This window comes from Herpailurus yagouaroundi, unplaced genomic scaffold (genome assembly GCF_014898765.1).
Source record: "Herpailurus yagouaroundi ecotype Mexico unplaced genomic scaffold, PumYag 191, whole genome shotgun sequence".
Taxonomy (NCBI): Eukaryota; Metazoa; Chordata; class Mammalia; order Carnivora; family Felidae; genus Herpailurus; species Herpailurus yagouaroundi.
This window is the reverse complement of record NW_024412422.1, coordinates 9,842,386-9,859,463: the sequence shown is the minus strand read 5'-3', so window position 1 is coordinate 9,859,463 and position 17,078 is coordinate 9,842,386. Positions and strand designations below refer to the sequence as shown.

Below are 17,078 nucleotides of genomic sequence, written 5' to 3'. Positions count from 1 at the left end.
CTTAGGAAGTCTCCTAAAAACTTGAGATCCTATCTATCTTTATATGTGGTATAGTTCTTATATCCTGTTGTCGGTTTAGAATCATAAAAAGATATTCTGTGTAACGGACTTGTTTTAATTTGTAATATATTTCGAGCTGTGAGAATCTAGGGCACAGGTCAGCAAACTGCAGCCTGCTGGCCAAAGCCAGCCCACCACCGATTTCTATAAATAAAGTTTTATTGGCGCACAGCCATGGCCATTTGTTTGCGCATCATCTGCGGCTGATTTCATGCCACGGCTACAGGGTTGAGTACTTTCAACAGACACCATCTGGCCTTCAGAGCCTAGAACATTTGCTATATGTCCCTCTCCAGGAAAAGTTTGCTGCCCCTCCCTCGATCTAAAGGAGGAAAAAATGGGGGACCAATTTGAAGGGATGGAAAAGACCAGGGAGTGTCCCTCAAGATATTTTCGAGAGAAAAAGAAAGCGTTTCCAAAAAAGCTTTCTTTCAGATCTGATCCCGCCCTCCCGACACAGACTGTGTCGGAAACATTCCAGCCCTGGAATTGGGCAGCCCGGCACTGTTGTGCCCTGGAGGGCAGGCCACCTCACTGCCTGGATTTCTGGGGCTGTGCACGAAGCTGTGACTCACCGGGACTGGGAGGGAGCAAGGGGGCGAGGGAGGACCGTCCTGTGCCGTGATGCTCCTTCTTGCTCTGAGGTTGGGGCGGACAGCGGCTCCCCGGCCATCAGGCTGGGTATAGAATCCAGGGCGCTTCTCTAGCTGTTTTCCCTTAGAACACTGCCCAGCCAGGCGTGGGCTTAGGTGGAGACAGGCGACCGGGGAAATACAATGACGTCTTCACGCATCCCAAGAGAGGAGACTTACAAGTGGCCGCGGGTGGCTTCCTCTGCAGACGCCTGGAGACTAACTTCCCGTATCCCCGAGGGGCAGGTGGGAGGGTCCTCTCAAGCCCCCCTTCTGGGGTGACTGGGAGAGCACCCTCTGGAGGCAGAGGACGAACTCCCCGACTCCTTCAGGCCCCGCCACGCAGGGGAGCCAGGTCCTGTGTTCTTCCCTCACAGCTTCTGGCCGTGGTGTTCGACACCTTCAATGACATTGAGAAACGCAAGTTCAAGTCTCTGCTGCTGCATAAGCGAACCGCCATCCAGCATGCCTACCGCCTGCTCGTCAGCCAACGGGTACGGAGGAGTGGGGGTGGGGCCGGGGAGAGGACCAGACCCTGTTCTCTCTCGCTGGCCCAGAGTAGCGCCTAAGCACGGCCGGGCCGGCAGCTTTAGAAACCAAGAGTTCTGCCCCTGGGAAAACCCGGAAGAGCCAGATGCCCTGGGATCCCTCGTTGTCCTGGGCGTCCGGAGTGGCTGACCCCAAGGGAAGGGCAGTCTGGGCTCTGTATTTCCCCGTGTTCGCATGGCCCTCTGTCCTCTCCCTGCAGAGGCCCGCCGGTGTCTCCTACAGGCAATTTGAAGGCCTGATGCGCTTCTACAGGCCCCGGATGAGTGCCAGGGAGCGCTATCTGACTTTCAAGGCCCTGAATCAGAGCAACACATCTCTGCTCAGGTAAGAGTGGACGCCAGGTGGGGCGGGGTGTCTGGACAAGGTGTTCACACGAGGGAGCTGGGGCGGGCAAGGGCCCCAGGAGGTGGGTGGGCAAAGAAGCTTCTTAGAGACTAGTTTTCTCCCCAGAGATTCTTACACACGTAGATGGCATCGTTCATCTGGTTTCTTTTCACAAGTAACGGCAGTCCAACCCAAACCCAGTTCCAGCTGGCGTGACAAAAAAGGAGTGTATCGTCTCGTGAAATGGTCCGGCTCTGCCACTCACTCTCGAGTCCTGAGTGAGGTGGGGTAATCCCATTCGAGCGGAGCCACAGAGCCAGGCGAGCACACATACACACACACACACACACACACACACACACACACACACGCCCTCTGACCACGGTTCCTGGCAGAACCTCCAGAACTGGCCCTGAGATGTGTGTGGGCAGTCCTGGTCTTCCAGAATGCTGATGATCTGAACCCTTGTTTCCGGGGAAGGAAGCGGGCCAGCTGTAGAAACGCGAGCGGCTGAGCTCTGTTTGGGCTGAACGCAGTCCCAGCTGTTCCATTCAGTCCTCCGCCAGAGGAGGCTCTGTCCCTGGCTATCTAAGAATCCTAGTGACTAAAGCCATCAGTAGTCAGTATAGACCAAGCGGATTCAGTGGGCATGGCACCCAGAGGAAGGAAATCAGCTGCCTGCAGGTAAGGGTCCCTGGGGCACTGAGGTGCTGAAGGTCGCAGGTGTCCCTGCCCCTTTAAAGGTGACCACGGGTGGACGAGGGAGTCCTGAAACTCAGTGGCAGTGGGTTCTGAATTTTTTTTTTTTTTTTTTTTTTTTACTTTTCCACGTGGCTTACAACAGCCTGAAGGACTTTTATGATATCTATGAGGTTGCTGCCTTGAAGTGGAAGGTGAGTGTTTGTACGAGACAGAAGACCAGAGAGGGAGCGGGGCTGATTGCTGGGGGGGGTGGGGGGGGTGGGGGGGGTGGCTGGGCGCACTGGCGGCCCGACTCCCTCCTTCCCGCTGGAGCAGCTCGGCTCTCGGCCTGCCTCCCCACCCCGCAACTGCAGGGCTACAGGTGGCCATCCGTGTGCCCTTACACTTGCCCTGTAGCCTCCCGATTAAGAGCACTGGATCTCAGGTAGACCGCATTAGTTACTGTGTGACATCCGGCAAGTGTTGGAACCTTTCCAAGCCTTGTCCCACCTGGGAAATGGGATGATGATGATCCCTGCAGTTATTTCCAGCATCACATAAAAGGAAGGCACACGCGTGGTTCCATTTAAATGCTCAGTCTTTGTTGTCATTTAGATCCCCGAGTGTTTTTGTTCTTCCCCAAGTTAGCTGGGGAAGCAGGGAAGGAAAGCGGCGTCCTGGTCCCCCAGGGCTGGGTTCTGGTCGCCGGTCCTAACACCCTGTCTCCATGGCCCTGTCTCCTGGCCAGGCAAAGAGAAACAGGGAACATTGGTTCGATGAGCTTCCCAGGACAGCGTTCCTCATCTTCAAAGGTAGGGTTGGCCTGAATGTGACATCTCGGCAGCTGGGGACAGATGGAGGTTTCCAGAGACCACAGACGAGCATCTTAAGAGCATATTCATAAGCTGTATGTGTGTGCGTACGCGTCTGAATGTGTGTGTGTGTGTGTGTGTGTGTGTACAAGAGACAGTGTGGCTACCCCAGCAGGCAAATAAGTGTTGGACTAGGAAGGAAATCAGTAACTTAAAAACCAGACCAAAAGACCTTTGTGGAATAGTCAGTGAAGAACATTTACAAAGTCAGACAAAATGAAAAATTTCCACCTAGAGGTAACCACTGTTCATTTTCTGATGTGTTTCCTTCTGTGTTTGGTTATTTTTCTGTGCGCTTTCTAAAAAAGATGTTTTTATTTAGTTATTTTGAGATCGAGGGAGCGCCCGTGGGGACAGGGGCAGAGAGAAAGGGAGAGAGAATCCCAAGCAGGCTGTGCACTGTCAGCACAGAGCCCAATGCGGGGCTCGAACTCATGAACCTGTGAGATCATGACCTGAGCCGAAGTTGGACATGTAACCGCCTGAGCCACCCAGGCGCCCCTCTGTGTACTTTTTAAGAGGTAGTAGGATTACATTATAGACTCGGTTCCCAACCCTGCCTTTTTACCAAATAATGTATTCTGACCATCCTCCTCACAGGATACGTAGCTGGTGTATGTGATCCCTTACATCATGCTTGCATAGCATAAAATTCAAAATTTTAACATCAAAGCGCCCATATTATTGTTGCCCCTTAGTTGAGTGCCACTTTCAAAGATCCAGTTAGCTCACGGGGCATTTCTCGTGCAGAAAGGCTGAGGCCTGGGTATGGGCCATTATGAATGAGAGTAAAGGGGGTATGTTCTATTTTGTGACTTCTCCCACAGCTAGGGCTTGGGGCACAGCTGTTATCCCATATCCTGTAGAGGGTTTTCCATCCCATGGGATGATAGCCACTCAAGTGGATGAGTAAATGGTCCAGGGTCAAGGCCAGCAGCAGTGAAGGCTCCGTCCTGGCTCCGGGTTGCCCAGGCTCTCCCCAGAGCAGCTGTTGTCGGTGTGGTCTTGCCTGAGCACTAGCGTGGGGTCACTCTGACGGCACACCGTTCCTTCCTCACCCCTGGGCCTAAACACCCTGGTTGCTCACGTGTGTGAAGTGTGCGGTAGTGAATGTGTACTTGGACGTGAAGATTTCGCTATTAACATTTATTCTCTTCAAATAGGAATTAATATCCTTGTGAAGTCCAAGGCCTTCCAGTATTTCATGTGTAAGTGTGAAATACCACAGCTCTGGGCCCCTTCCTGCCTGAGTCTTTTACTGTTCCAGAAGGTGGAGAGGCAAGAGATTAGCCCTGCAGGCATGCTGTTGACTTTTTATTATAGCAAATTCCAAGCATGTATAAAAGTGGGGAGATGACGGTCACCGTGAGCATCCACGGTCACCTGGCTTCAACAGCGGTCCCCCACGGCCAGTCTTTCTGTCCGTCTGTACCCTCGCTGTGGCTCTTCGACTCCTCCCCAGACCTGGAGATTTCGGACACAGATTTCAGAACCACAGGATGTGGTCAGTGGCTCTGCCACTTAAGTCTGTCTCAGTCTGTAGGTTTCTCTTCCATCCCCTTTTTCCCTCTTGCGACATTTAGTTGAAGAGACAGGACTGTTTGGCCTTCGGGCTTCTTTTTGTGTATTCCCCGTGTTGCTTGGTTCCTGTAACTATATCTAGATTTGTGTTGTCCAATGTGGTGGCAACTAGCCATGTGTGGCTATTTATATTTAAGCAACTAAAATGAAAAATTCAGTTCCCCAGCCACGGTAGCCACATTTCAAGTGCTCAGCACCACATACAGCTGATGACTACCAATTAGCACAGAGAAGGGAATTTCTGTTGTCACAGGAAGTTCTCTCAGGCAGTACTAGTTGGGAGGTTTGCTTGAACTGAGACTTTCTAAGGAGCTCTGGTTCCATTTAGCGGGAAAGGGTGTTTAGAGACCACAGTTTGAAATGCTAGAAGTGCTTACTGCTTGGAGTTGGTTATTATTTCTAGGCCTTTCCATGGACAGAGATGGGATTTTGTCTTTGAAGATAAACCGTATCCAGGGTTCCGGAGTTTCTCCTGACATTTCTTTCTTTCTTTCTTTCTTCCTTTCTTTCTTTCTTTCTTTCTTTCTTTCTTTTTTTTTTTAACTTTTTAACTTTTTAATATTAATTTTTTTATTTTTTATTTTTTAAAATTTACATCCAAATTAGTTAGCATATAGTGTAACAATGATTTCAGGAGTAGATTCCTTAATGCCCCTGACCCATTTAGCCCATCCCCCCTCCCACAACCCCTCCAGCAACACTCAGTTTGTTCTCCATATTAAATTTTTTTTTAATGTTTATTTTTTTGAAAGAGAGAGACAGAGCACGAGTGAGGGAGGGGCAGAGAGAGAGGGAGACACAGGATCTGAAGCAGGCTCCAGGCTCTGAGCTGTCAGCACAGAGCCCGATGCGGGGCTCGAACCCACAAGCCGTGAGATCATGACCTGGGCTGGAGTCGGACACTCAACCGACTGAGCCACCCAGGCTCCCCCTGACATTTCTAATTCAAATTCAGGACTACCGTGTTTTTACTTAACTTCCTCATTCTTTCAAATCCAGATTTCCAGCCTTAAAATCTTGCTTCCCAGCACCATTCACACAATTACTCATTTGCTGTACCCCACGGTAGACTCATAACCATCTCCAGAAAATGATATCAACACTGTCCCAACAACACAGACCCTAGTACGCCACTCCAGGGATAGACATTCAGATTATTGTGCGTCAAGGTCACAGTAGTTCCCCGCCCCCGCCCATGTGGGTATGTCACCAACTGGAGACACATTTAGGTTTCTTGATTTCATTTTATTTTTCATTTTGTTTTATACTTATGTAAAATATCTATGTGGTTCCAAGTCGGACCTATGAAACAAAGTATATTTAAGGACGTCTCATTTATATCCTGCCAAGCGGGGGCGGCCCCCGCACAATGGGTACCTTTTATTTTGGTTTATTCTTCCAGTTTTTAAAAACTCTAAGTAGATGCATATACGTGCCTCTCCCTGTGTCTTAAATAAACAGTCACATACTTGCTACACTTTCTTCCCCACCTTTTCGGCTTTTTTAAAAACATGTTCGGGAGACTGCTTCCCATTGTAATATATAGAGACGTTCCTCATTTCTTTTTAGAGTTGCTACTTCACCATTTCACGAACATGTCATAGTTGATCCCACCAGTTCCCTGTTGGTCATTTAGGTCATTTCTAGACTTTTGCCCTCACAGATACTTCTCCCGCAAATGGCTTGCGGTAACATTGTTTTGGGTTTCGCTAGTGTCTCGCTAGAGTGGATCCCTTGAAGTGGGATTGCGATGTGAAAGATCAAATGAACGCGTAATTTTGCTAACTGGTTCCTGTAGCCTTTCTTTTCTTTTCTTTTTTATTTAATTAAAAAAAAATTTTTTTAATGTTTATTTATTTTTGAGACAGAGAGAGACAGAGAATGAGTGGGGGAGGGGCAGAGAGAGAGGGAGACCCAGAATCCGAAGCAGGCTCCAGGCTCCAAGCGGTCAGCACAGAGCCCCCTGTGGGGCTCGAACCCACGAACCGTGAGATCCTGACCTGAGCCGAAGTCAGACGCTTAATCGACTGGACCCCCCAGGTGCCCCTCACGGAGCCATTCTTAAAATCTAGGGAAGAGCAAACATTTTAATACTCAAACACCTCTTACACGGACTTGGCAACAGCAGTGACCTCGAGGGTGTTTTTAGGAATCCATAGCTATTTCCTGCGCAAAACCCCTGGCTGGTGTAGCTCACGTGATAAAAGCACGAAGCGGAGAGAAGCCCCTGTCACATGGGCGTGTGGGGCGTCGCCCGGGGCTGCCGGGGAACGTGGCCGGGGTGGGGGGGCTGCGGCTGTGAGCTAGAGATTCGCACACCCGCCTGTGCTTCCTCTGCCTGTCACGAGCCTGTCTGTTTGCAGACTTGGTGGTGGCCGTCAACGGGGTGTGGATCCTCGTGGAGACCTTCACGCTGAAAGGTGAGCCCTGGCTGGGCGACCGGCCCTCGGGTGGGCGCACCTGGTGCCTTTGAGCTTGAGCTCCCGCCTCCTGTCTTACAGGTGGGAACTTCTTCTCCAAGCACGTGCCCTGGAGTTACGTCGTCTTCCTGACGAGTAGGTTTCTGGCGGTGGCTTTGCCGAATGGCCGGGCCGGGAGGACCCTCATTTGCTTTGGGACCTCGCGGCTCTCCTCGAAAACAGGGAAGCTTGGGGAGAATGGAGCAGGAGTTGAGTCTGATCCCGTTCCACCCCCGTCCAAAGCTCTTTTGCGCTTCTCCGCCGCCCTCCGGATCCCATCCCCATCCTGGGCGTGACTCACACTGCCTGGCCACCCGGGGCCCGCTCAGCTTCCGCCCTCGCCCCGGCCTGCGGCCCCCCCCCCCGAACAGCAACCCGCTCCCCGGCCCCCCCGTGCCCGGGGCCCCTTCTTACCTGGGGCCTCTGCCAAGGTTGTTTTGTCCACCTGGTGCCCCCTGCTCTGCCTGACATTCCCCCTCCTCCTCTTAGGCGCACTGCACCGCCCTGCCCCATTCACCTGCCCCATTCTGGGGGTTGTCTGGAGGTGGCCCCAGTTGACCAGCCTCTGGGCCGGGCCTCTCCCGGGGGGAGGGGTGGTGTGGGTGTGACATGGCCTGTCGCAGAGGCTGGAGACCTCCGAAGAGCCTCAGAGGGGGGGACGGAGCCAAGGCAGGTGTGGGAGAGGCTGTGTTCCGGCCACTGCTAACTGCCTCCTTCTGTTCACAGTCTACGGGGTGGAGCTGTTCCTGAAGGTTGCTGGCCTGGGCCCCGTTGAGTACCTGTCCTCCGGGTGGAATCTGTGAGTGCAGAGTGTGTGTCTTCCCCACGTCCGCGACCAAGAGAGGCCCTCTCCCCACACACCCGCAGCACACCTTTCTGCGGTGGCAGGAGGAGGGGGCGGGGACAGGACGAGGCCTTTGTCCCCGGTACAGCTCCGTCTGTGGCTCCGGGACACGCCAGGGTCAGGCTCTTGCCTTACTCTCTCAGGTCCCTTGGCCCGTTCCTCCGGGACGTGGCGTCTTAAGGGGCATTAGGCTGGCTCTTCCTGAGTCATTCGGCCCCTACACCCACCCCTGACGACGAAGCTCCTGCCTCCCCCATGGAAACCACGATACCGACAGAGAAGGAGCAGCAGCCGGTTGGGGGTGGTGACGAGACCCGAGTGGCCCTTGTCCCTGTCCCCACGGAGACCTCAGAGGCCACCTCCCGCCCACTTAAGTTGACTCGCCCGTGATATCAGGCTATCCTTCACAAGGTCTCAGTCTTGACAAACAGAGGAGTCGAGGAGGAACAGTGGTAGCGTGTGCACCATTGCTGTTTTCAGGGCCTTAACACACGTGTGCAGAGGACAGAGGCCCTGTCTGGGGCAGGGCTGGCTGGCCTCTAGGTGGGAATCCCGCCCTTTTCCTCCATAACCTCACCGGGGTCGGTGGTCACCCATAGAACCCGACGTACGGCGTTAGACCAGTGCAGGACTTTGGTGGGGAGAGGGGGTGGTTCTGGGCATTTCTGATCCCTGCTGTATGTGCTATGCCTGGAGGGCTGGCCAGGCCGGCCTCAGACACCCCCAGGCGGCAGGAAGCTGCTTCCTGAGCTGTGCGGCTGCGGGCCACTGCTGGGCACCCTCTGCTCTTGCTGAGGTTGGCGGGTGGGCTCCTTGGAAGGGAGCGTTGAGAATGGAGCTGGGGAGCGGGGCACCGTGGGAGGGAGGCAGGCTCCGGGCAGGACAGGCCCAATGGTCCGTGGCTCCTTCCTCTCCCTCCCAGGTTCGACTTCTCTGTGACCGTGTTTGCCTTCCTGGGACTGCTGGCTCTGGCCTTCAACATGGAGCCCTTTTATTTCATAGTGGTCCTGCGTCCCCTCCAGCTGCTGAGGTGACAGGGACAGGGCTGGGGCTGGGGAGAGGCGGGCAGGGGGAGGGTGGGAAAGCCTTGGGACTGATTTGGGAAGTGGCTGGAAGGAGCCAGAAGGTTCGCAAGCCTGGCGTCAGAGACTCACCCTCCTATGAAGGCACCAGGCCCCTGTCGCCTTCCTGTGGGGATGTGCGGCCCGCCCGTCTCCTCCCGTCACCGGGACCAGTAGCCTCTGACTGTGGAGGAGAAACGTGGCCCGCGGCTTGGGTGAACCCGGCCTGCGGTGATATCTGCTGTAGCCACAGAAACAAACATGCTCAGAGTCATGAACCAGAAGGCCATGGCCTCTGATGGTGCGAGGGGCACGACCCCATACATGGCCTTCCTGGGAGGAGAGAGGTGGAGGTGTGGGGGCGGCCAGGGCAGTGTCTCTAGAAGACCCTGTGGCCATGCCCCGGGGGTGGTGGCCGGGGTCAGGCGAACGTCCGTGTCCTCCCCACGCAGGGCGTCCTTCCTTTACCGACGACCCGTCCCTCGCCAGGCTCCTCTGTGGGCGTGGCTTCCGGTCCCTTCTTTCCGAGGTTTGCCACCCCGTCCCTCGCCAGGCCTTGCCCCTCACAGAGCCTCCTGGCTCCAACAGAAAACCGCGGCAAATCGCCGTTAGCGAGAGACTGGGGGGACACGGCGGGTTCCGGGTCCCTCCGGGGAGGGCCATCCGGCCTTGGTGTCCCGGCCCCACCGCTGCCCCTTCCCAGGGCCCCGAGGGCCACCGGGCCTGGGGCAGAGAGGCCCCCCGGTCGAGGAGCGGGGCTGCGGCCGTGCCGGCCCCTGAGCGCCACCTGCTCTCGTCCCTCAGGTTGTTCAAGCTGAAGAAGAGGTACCGCAACGTGCTGGACACCATGTTTGAGCTGCTGCCGCGCATGGCCAGGTACTGCCCCGCCTCTGGGCTCCAGGGCCAGGCGCCGTGAGGCTTGTGCCCCCGAGGGGGCGGCTGGGCGGCCGTCGGTGGGGGGGGGGGGGCGGGGGGGGGGGGGGGAGGCCCGGAAAGGACTGACGCGGAGAGTCTGACGGGTCTCCAAGGAGCTGAGATGTTGGCCACCACGCGTCTCCCTGGCGCCACTTCTCTCCTCTGACCTGTCTGAAATATCTAGTAGGGAGGGCAGGGAGCTGTCAACTCACTTACCGCCTGTGTCTACGTTCACAGGTAAGGGGTCACCTGTGAGTCTACCTTCACAGGTAAGGGGTGAATCTCTGGTGAAGGGGCATCTGTTCCTAGAGTCCTGATTCGAGCCGTTTTTGACCCCAGACCTGAATCACGAGGCCCCTTCCCTGCAGGCACTTTCCAGCTGGTAAACCTGGCTAGGGGCATGCCTGTCTGTCAGTCAGCTCAGTGGGTCTGAGGACGCCGGGGCCGCCGGAGGCGCTGGGCTCTCCTGCCTGGCCCTAAGTCGCCCTGTCCCTTCTGACCCTCCTCCCCAGCCTGGGCCTCACCCTGCTCATCTTCTACTACTCCTTCGCCATCGTGGGCATGGAATTCTTCTGCGGCATCCTCTACCCGAACTGCTGCAAGTGAGTGCTCGGCGGGGCCCGGCCCCGCCCGCCCCCCAGGGAGCCTGTGTCTCTGCCGGGGTGGGGGGGGGGGGGGGCCTGAGCCAGCCCCACTGAGCAGGTCGCCCCCAGCTCAGGGGCCTCGGGCACACCTCTCCCAGCCGCGACACCCTTTCGAGGCCTGGGAATCCCTTGGCCTTGCTTTCACTGGCTCGGTTCAGCGCAGTAGCTAAGTGAGGGACCCGGGATCAGAGAGGGCTGTCTCTGAAGCAGTGACATGTGAGCAGGTGTCCCTGTCCCCAAGCAGGCCTCTGTCACCTCGCCCTTGGGGCTGAGGCGGCCTTCAGGCTGCCGCAGAACCAGGAGCGGCCTGGGGCTTGGGGCCCGAGTCCCGTGGCTTCCTCCCACTTGTCTGGGGGCGGGGCGGGGGGGGGGGGGGGGGGGCGCCCCCGCCACCCCCGGCCCCCCGCGGGGGGGGGGGGGGGGGGCGGCCGGGGGGGGCCTGGGCAGACACGTCATCTCCGGCGGCCTGTTGGCATGAGACAAGTGGACACCCGCAGGAAGGCCTCTGGGGACAGGGGTGGAGCGCACAGCCTCCACGACCTCTCCCTTTCTGCAAGCCACCACATTGAAAGCATTAACTCTGGATTTGCAGTGTTCTCTTTAAAATCTGGCCCGGGAGGCCTCAAGCACAAACTCCTTCCTAAGATGCTGGTAGCCCTTCCGAGCGTCAGGCTGAGCCCAGAACCAGAGGCCGATAGCAGGGGGCCCAAACTTTTTTTTTTTTTTTTTTTAATGTTTTTATTTCGTTTTGAGACAGAGAGAGACAGAGCATGAGCAGGGGAGGGGCAGAGAGACAGGGAGACACAGAATCCGAAGCAGGCTCCAGGCTCCAAACTGTCAGTGCAGAGCCCGATGCGGGGCTCGAACCCACGGACCGTGAGATCGGGACCTGAGTGAGCCAGAGTCGGACGCTCAACCGACTGAGACACCCAGGCACCCCGGGGCCCCAAACTTTATGCTGCCCCCGTCACCAAGGCACTGCCTGCTGAATAAGTTCCCTGGGGGCCCCGGGACCAGAGGTGTAGAATTTCTGGCATGAATGTTAACAGATCAGCCATGAAGGACCGGAAGGAAGGCAGAGAATAAGCTCTCAGACAGGGACGACCTTTCGGTGCACTCCAGCCAGGCGAGGAGCTCCCGCTCCGTGCGCACTACCCCGCACACAGGCTCTAGAGCAGATCCCAGCCTGGGGAGAACCCTTCCCAGCTTCTCCCTCCGGTAGCTGGGAGGGAGAAGGCTGCTGGTAGCAGAGAAATGACAAGTGGACACAGAAAAGCAGGGGGCAGGCCTAGGGGTTCCCACCAGCGCCCAACAGGTGAGAGGAGCCCAGGGCTTCCCTTGAGCCAGGAACATGGGCGAGGATGCGGGGGGCTGGGCCGGGACAGATGCTCCCTGCCCGGACCTTGGACTTTCGTCCTCTGTCGAGGTGGCCCATTTCCCTGTGACTTTCCCTCTGCTTCCCTGGCCAGTACCAGCACAGTGGCCGACGCCTACCGCTGGCTCAATCACACCGTGGGCAACAGGACTGTTGTGGACGAAGGCTACTATTATCTCAATAATTTTGACAACATCCTGAACAGCTTTGGTGAGTGTAGGGGCCCCAAGCAGGACAGTCCCCGGGGCACACCGCCTCTGTCACCGCAGGCCCCAGACACGGCGGAGCAGAGCTGTCTGAGGCCTCCCCTCCCCCAGCCGTTTGCCACACTCTCCCGAGTCCCCTCGAGCCTCAGTGGAGCCTGTGGTTTGCCCGGTCCCAGGGGTGCAGTCCAGGCCAGACGCCAGCCCTCACTCACCGCCAGGTCTCACTCCTGGGAACAGAAGAGCCCCGCGCTTTGCCGGAAGGGGTACAGCCCGATGCTGGGGAGCCCACCCCCCGTCACAACCCCACACCACAGGGTGGGGCGCAGCCACACCCACCTGCCACGGTGCCTGCACTGACCCAGGCTCAGGCCCACACAGCTCTGCTCCTGGGTTCCGTGGAGAGGCCCGGGCAGGAGCAGGGCATAGGTCAAGAGGAAGGGGAGCCCCTCGGGGCATCCCAGATCTCTACCGAGCAAGGTGTGCCTGCTCTTTCCCCACCATCCACCCCCAGCCCTGGTTGGTCACGGGCAGCTGAGGCAGGAGGCACGCCCTTTTGGGGACAGGCCAAGTTTGCCGCGCTTCCTGTGGGGTGGGAGTCGGGGGGTGGGGGGTGGCGCTCACTTCTGGAACTCACAGCCCAAGCTGGCAGGTGGGATGCCATCAGTTAGGTGCACGGTACCCAGGAGAGGCGGAGACAGGCCACCTGAGACGGACTTTGAAAAAGCGAGCCTGATCAAAACACTCCTCCTCCTCCCTTCCCTTTGGCAGTGACCTTGTTCGAGCTCACGGTTGTCAACAACTGGTACATCATCATGGTAAGGACCTCGGTCAGCTCCTGGGGGGGCGTCTTCCCACCAGCCTCTGAGACCACCTGTGGTCTTGCCCGGCCCTGGACGGGATGCGTCGCTCTTGTGTTCCCCGATGGGGTCCTGGGTCACACAGGGTTGGGGTTCTGCCGAGAGCCCACTGTCGGGGCTGGGGCCCAGCAGCCACCCCTCTGCATCTGCTAGACATGGGTTCCATCCCTGCCCCCCGTACAGCCCCTGGCGGCCAGGAGATGCCCAGTAGCCTGTGGGTTTCCGTCCTCCCCCCACTGTGGCAGGGGCTCTTCGGTCAAGGGGTGGTGTGGCAAGGGTGGTTGGCTTTTGTTTCCCATTCCCTAAACCCTTCCGAGTGCCACTGCCTCTCAGAGCACAGACCGCTCGCGTTAGTCTTGAACCCCGCGGTCCTGGGGAGCATCCGGGCCTCATGCAGCACGGAGGAGTTCTGAGACCCGGGCAGTGAGGTCCCCCTCCTGTGTCTCCCACAACCCAAGGCCAATCAGGCAGGGTCTGTGTAGAGCCGGCCATGTGGGGGACCACGGAGGGGTCCGGGTACACGGCGACCCGGCCCCGCCCAGGCGCCTGCTCACTGGCTGCCTCCCCGTGTCCCCAGGAAGGTGTCACCTCTCAGACCTCCCACTGGAGCCGCCTGTACTTCATGACTTTCTACATCGTGACCATGGTAGGTCCCCGGCCCCAGCACGCCCCTCGCCCTTCACTTCTGAGTCTCCGGCTGCCCCTGCAGGGTGGTGGCAGCCCGGGGAGGAGGGGCCCGGCCGGGCAACGGGCATCGACGGGCTCTGCTGAGTGCAGGCCCCACAGCAGCTCACACCCCCTGCCCCCCCCGCCAGGTGGTGATGACGATCATCGTTGCCTTCATCCTCGAGGCCTTCGTCTTCCGAATGAACTACAGCCGCAAGAACCAGGACTCGGAAGGTCTGTGCGGGCAGCTGCGGCCCCCGCGGCCCCCGCTGCCCACCCGGCTGGCTGCCCCACTGTCCGCTTCTTGGCTGTCTGCTTGTCCGGGCCTCTGGCAGCTCAGCTGATACCCGTCTGGCTGACCTGTGACATCCCTCATTCACGCTGATTTTTCACGCACGTCACCACCGAAGAACGCCCTCGATCTCATTTTTAGAATAAAAACGTTACGTGTCTGAGATTAGAAAAATCACCCAGCAGGGACAGGCTTCCTGTGAGCACAGCCGCCCTCTGCCCCGCCTCCCTGCGCCTCCCGGACACTCGTCACCCTCTTTGTCATCACCTGCGTCCACAGTGTCGTTCTAGACTTGAGGGGCGTAAATGTCGCGCCGGTGGCTCCTCCCGCAGCTTCGGTGCTCGCAGCCCTGGTCGCCGGCCCGCCTGTTCCCGGGCGCAGGGCTGACGCGTACTGATCATTCTTGCCCCGTCCCCCAGAGCCACCACATACCGATTACTCGCCTCCGAATCGCTGTCCCCTCAGGCCACGGGATCAGTTGCTGTTTGCCCAGACTCCTGCCATAACCTCTGTCCCCTAGAAGCTGCTGGCCCAACCAGCCGTCCTGCCAGCCGCAGCAAAGGGAAGGGAAGGGGCAGGACGGGAGTGCCACGCGGCAGGGGGTGGGGTGTGCGGTTTCCCTCAGAGAGGGAACCTCGGGGGGGGGGGGGGGGCCCCCTCCCCCTCCCCGGGGCAGCAGGGAGGATGGCTCTGAGCCCCAGGCTCCTTCCCAGCGCCGGCTCCCCTCCCACAGTTGACGGAGGCATCACCCTGGAGACGGAGATCTCCAAAGAGGAGCTGGTTGCCGTCCTGGAGCTCTACCGGGAGGTGCGAGGAGCCACCTCGGACGTCACCCGGCTGCTGAAGGTCCTCTCTCAGATGGAGAGACACGAGGTGAGGAGCCTCAGGGCCGCTTCCAGCGGAGGGGGCGGGTTTGAGCTTCGCGTAGGCCCTCCCCCACCGTGCTTCCCTCCAGCCGGCTCGGGCAGTCCCTAAGCCTCCGCCCTTCTTTAGCAAAACTCCGTGGTGTTTCTGGGACGGAGATCGAGGACCAAAAGTGACCTGAGCCTAAAGATGTACCAAGAGGAGATTCAGGTAGGAGTGCCCCTGCCCACGCTGCCTCGGCCCTCGCCCCGGCCGGCTCCTGCCTGGGGGTGGGCCTCCCGGCTGCCGGGCGGGGCCGCCCTCCCAGCCCCGTCCCCCCCGAGTGTGGAGCGGCGCTGGCTAAGGGTGGGGGGGGGGGATCGGGCCGTCCGTCGGGGCCGCCGCCAGTGGCGTCTGGGACTCAGGGTCGGGCGGGATGTGGGCTCAACCGCGAACCCTCCGTCCTCCCCCAGCACAAGCAGCTGTGGTGTGCTGTTTCCCTACGGCACGGCCACCAGGACGTCACCTCCCTTCCTCGTGCTGAGCCAGAACCGCAGGTGCAGCGTGTCCCGCAGGAGACAGATGGGCACGAGGGGGTGCGGGGCCGTGCTGCGCAGGCCAGGGCGCCTCTCCTCAGGGCCATCGGGTTCTGCCGTGTCCTTGGGTCTCTTGGCTCTTTTGGCTGTTTGGGTTTTTGGTTTTTGGTGTTTTTGGTAATGTTTATCTATTTTGAGAGAGAGAGAGAGAGAGAGAGAGAGAGAGAGAGCGCACAAGCAGGGGAGGGGCAGAGAGTGAGAATCCCAGGCAGGCTCCACACTCAGCACAGAACCGGACGCGAGGCTCGAACCCACAAACCACGAGATCATGACCTGAGCTGAAATCAAGCATTGGATGCTTAGCTGACTGAGCCACCCAGGTGCCCGTGTGGGGTCTTATTTTTGTTCTCACTTAAGAGAAGGGAGAAGTTTTATATATATATAAAGCCTTCTGTTCCATCTCCGGGGCCCAGGGCTCGGGGGAGAGTCTCCCGTGCCGCTTGCGTGACAGTGGCGTTGCTGGCATTCCGGCAGCTGAAAATCCTGTTTTCGCTGGGACGGTGATGACCAGTGTCCACGCCCAAAAGGCAGGGAGGCTGCAGTCCCCGGAGCTGAGTCACGCGCTCTCGGTGAAAACGCCAGGGGCAAACAGACACGTGGCGGCTCAGGAAGCGGGAGTCACGGGGGCGCGAAACCAACAGGGGCTTTGGCCATCTCCGGCCCAAAGCAGAGGAGACGGCTTCACGGGGGCACGCGCTCAGCTGCGGGCCTTGTCCTTTGTCCTCTGCCCGTCCGTCCACTCCCCGCCTCAGTTTCCGCCCCCCCCCCCCCCCCGTCCAGTGCTGGGCCACAGAAGAAGCCCATCTCAGTGTTTTTTTAAGCCGTCAAGTTCTGTGGTTCAGACTCTTTAAAAACGTTAAGGGAGGTTTTTTAATTCCTCGATTACCTGAATACCCATCCCTGCAAACCGTGGGTGACATGACAACGGTCTTAGGCAGGTGGCATTTTTGTTTTTTTTTTTTCCAAAATGCTTTCACAGCCTTATTGGAGGGCACGCAGGCAACGTGGGAGTTAGGGGAGGTGCTTCACCCAGTTCACCTGGCTTTTCTGCAACTTCTGAGCCTCGCTTTTCTCAGGTGTTTCACAAGGACACCGTTCCTGCCAAGCCCAAAAGGGGCGACAGCGGGGAACCCTTTGTGAAGGACAAGAGATTACGTTCACAGAGGATGATTACTAAGTGCCTGGGCTTCTCTTAAAGAGTTGATATGTGCCAAGGAGAATGTTTCCAAGGAGGTGTGCAAGCCTCTAATTAATAAGGGAAAGATTTCTTTCTTTCTTTCTTTTGAGAGGGAGGGAGAGAGAGAATCCCAAGCAGGCTCCACACCATCCACGCAGAGCCCGACGCCGGGCTCGAACTCGTGAACTGCGAGATCACGACCTGAGCCGACATCGAGAGTCGGGCGCTAAACCGACTGAGCCACCCAGGCGCCTCAATAGGGAAAGATTTCACTGTAATTTTTCTGTTTGGGCCATATTCCGGATTCCCAGTAGGTCCAGGGCTCAGGGGACCCCTGCGGTCACTGTTGGGTGACTTGCAGCCCCGCCCCCTCCGTCCTGAGGCCCCTGTTGCCCACTGTGTGCCGTGGCGGGGGGGGGGGGGGGGGGGGGGGGGGGGGGGGGG

The 17,078-nt window shown here is 58.1% G+C and overlaps 1 protein-coding gene across 1 annotated transcript in view; it reads left to right on the top strand.

The window, feature by feature from the left end:
* TPCN1 (two pore segment channel 1) overlaps nucleotides 1-15,221 on the top strand; it is a gene marked incomplete at its 3' end in the record, with an annotated part of 58,184 nt that extends 42,963 nt beyond the window's left edge. Inside the window, exons 11-27 of the mRNA XM_040443466.1 lie at nucleotides 1,070-1,186; nucleotides 1,441-1,565; nucleotides 2,410-2,458; nucleotides 2,995-3,058; nucleotides 4,282-4,326; nucleotides 7,063-7,119; nucleotides 7,201-7,254; nucleotides 7,885-7,957; nucleotides 8,925-9,032; nucleotides 9,868-9,939; nucleotides 10,491-10,580; nucleotides 12,092-12,207; nucleotides 12,972-13,018; nucleotides 13,638-13,706; nucleotides 13,876-13,960; nucleotides 14,752-14,891; nucleotides 15,012-15,221. Of these exons, the coding sequence (XP_040299400.1) occupies nucleotides 1,070-1,186; nucleotides 1,441-1,565; nucleotides 2,410-2,458; nucleotides 2,995-3,058; nucleotides 4,282-4,326; nucleotides 7,063-7,119; nucleotides 7,201-7,254; nucleotides 7,885-7,957; nucleotides 8,925-9,032; nucleotides 9,868-9,939; nucleotides 10,491-10,580; nucleotides 12,092-12,207; nucleotides 12,972-13,018; nucleotides 13,638-13,706; nucleotides 13,876-13,960; nucleotides 14,752-14,891; nucleotides 15,012-15,221 (1,521 nt within the window). The remainder of the gene's footprint in view (nucleotides 1-1,069; nucleotides 1,187-1,440; nucleotides 1,566-2,409; nucleotides 2,459-2,994; nucleotides 3,059-4,281; nucleotides 4,327-7,062; nucleotides 7,120-7,200; nucleotides 7,255-7,884; nucleotides 7,958-8,924; nucleotides 9,033-9,867; nucleotides 9,940-10,490; nucleotides 10,581-12,091; nucleotides 12,208-12,971; nucleotides 13,019-13,637; nucleotides 13,707-13,875; nucleotides 13,961-14,751; nucleotides 14,892-15,011) is intronic.
* Between the last annotated feature and the right edge of the window lie 1,857 nt (nucleotides 15,222-17,078).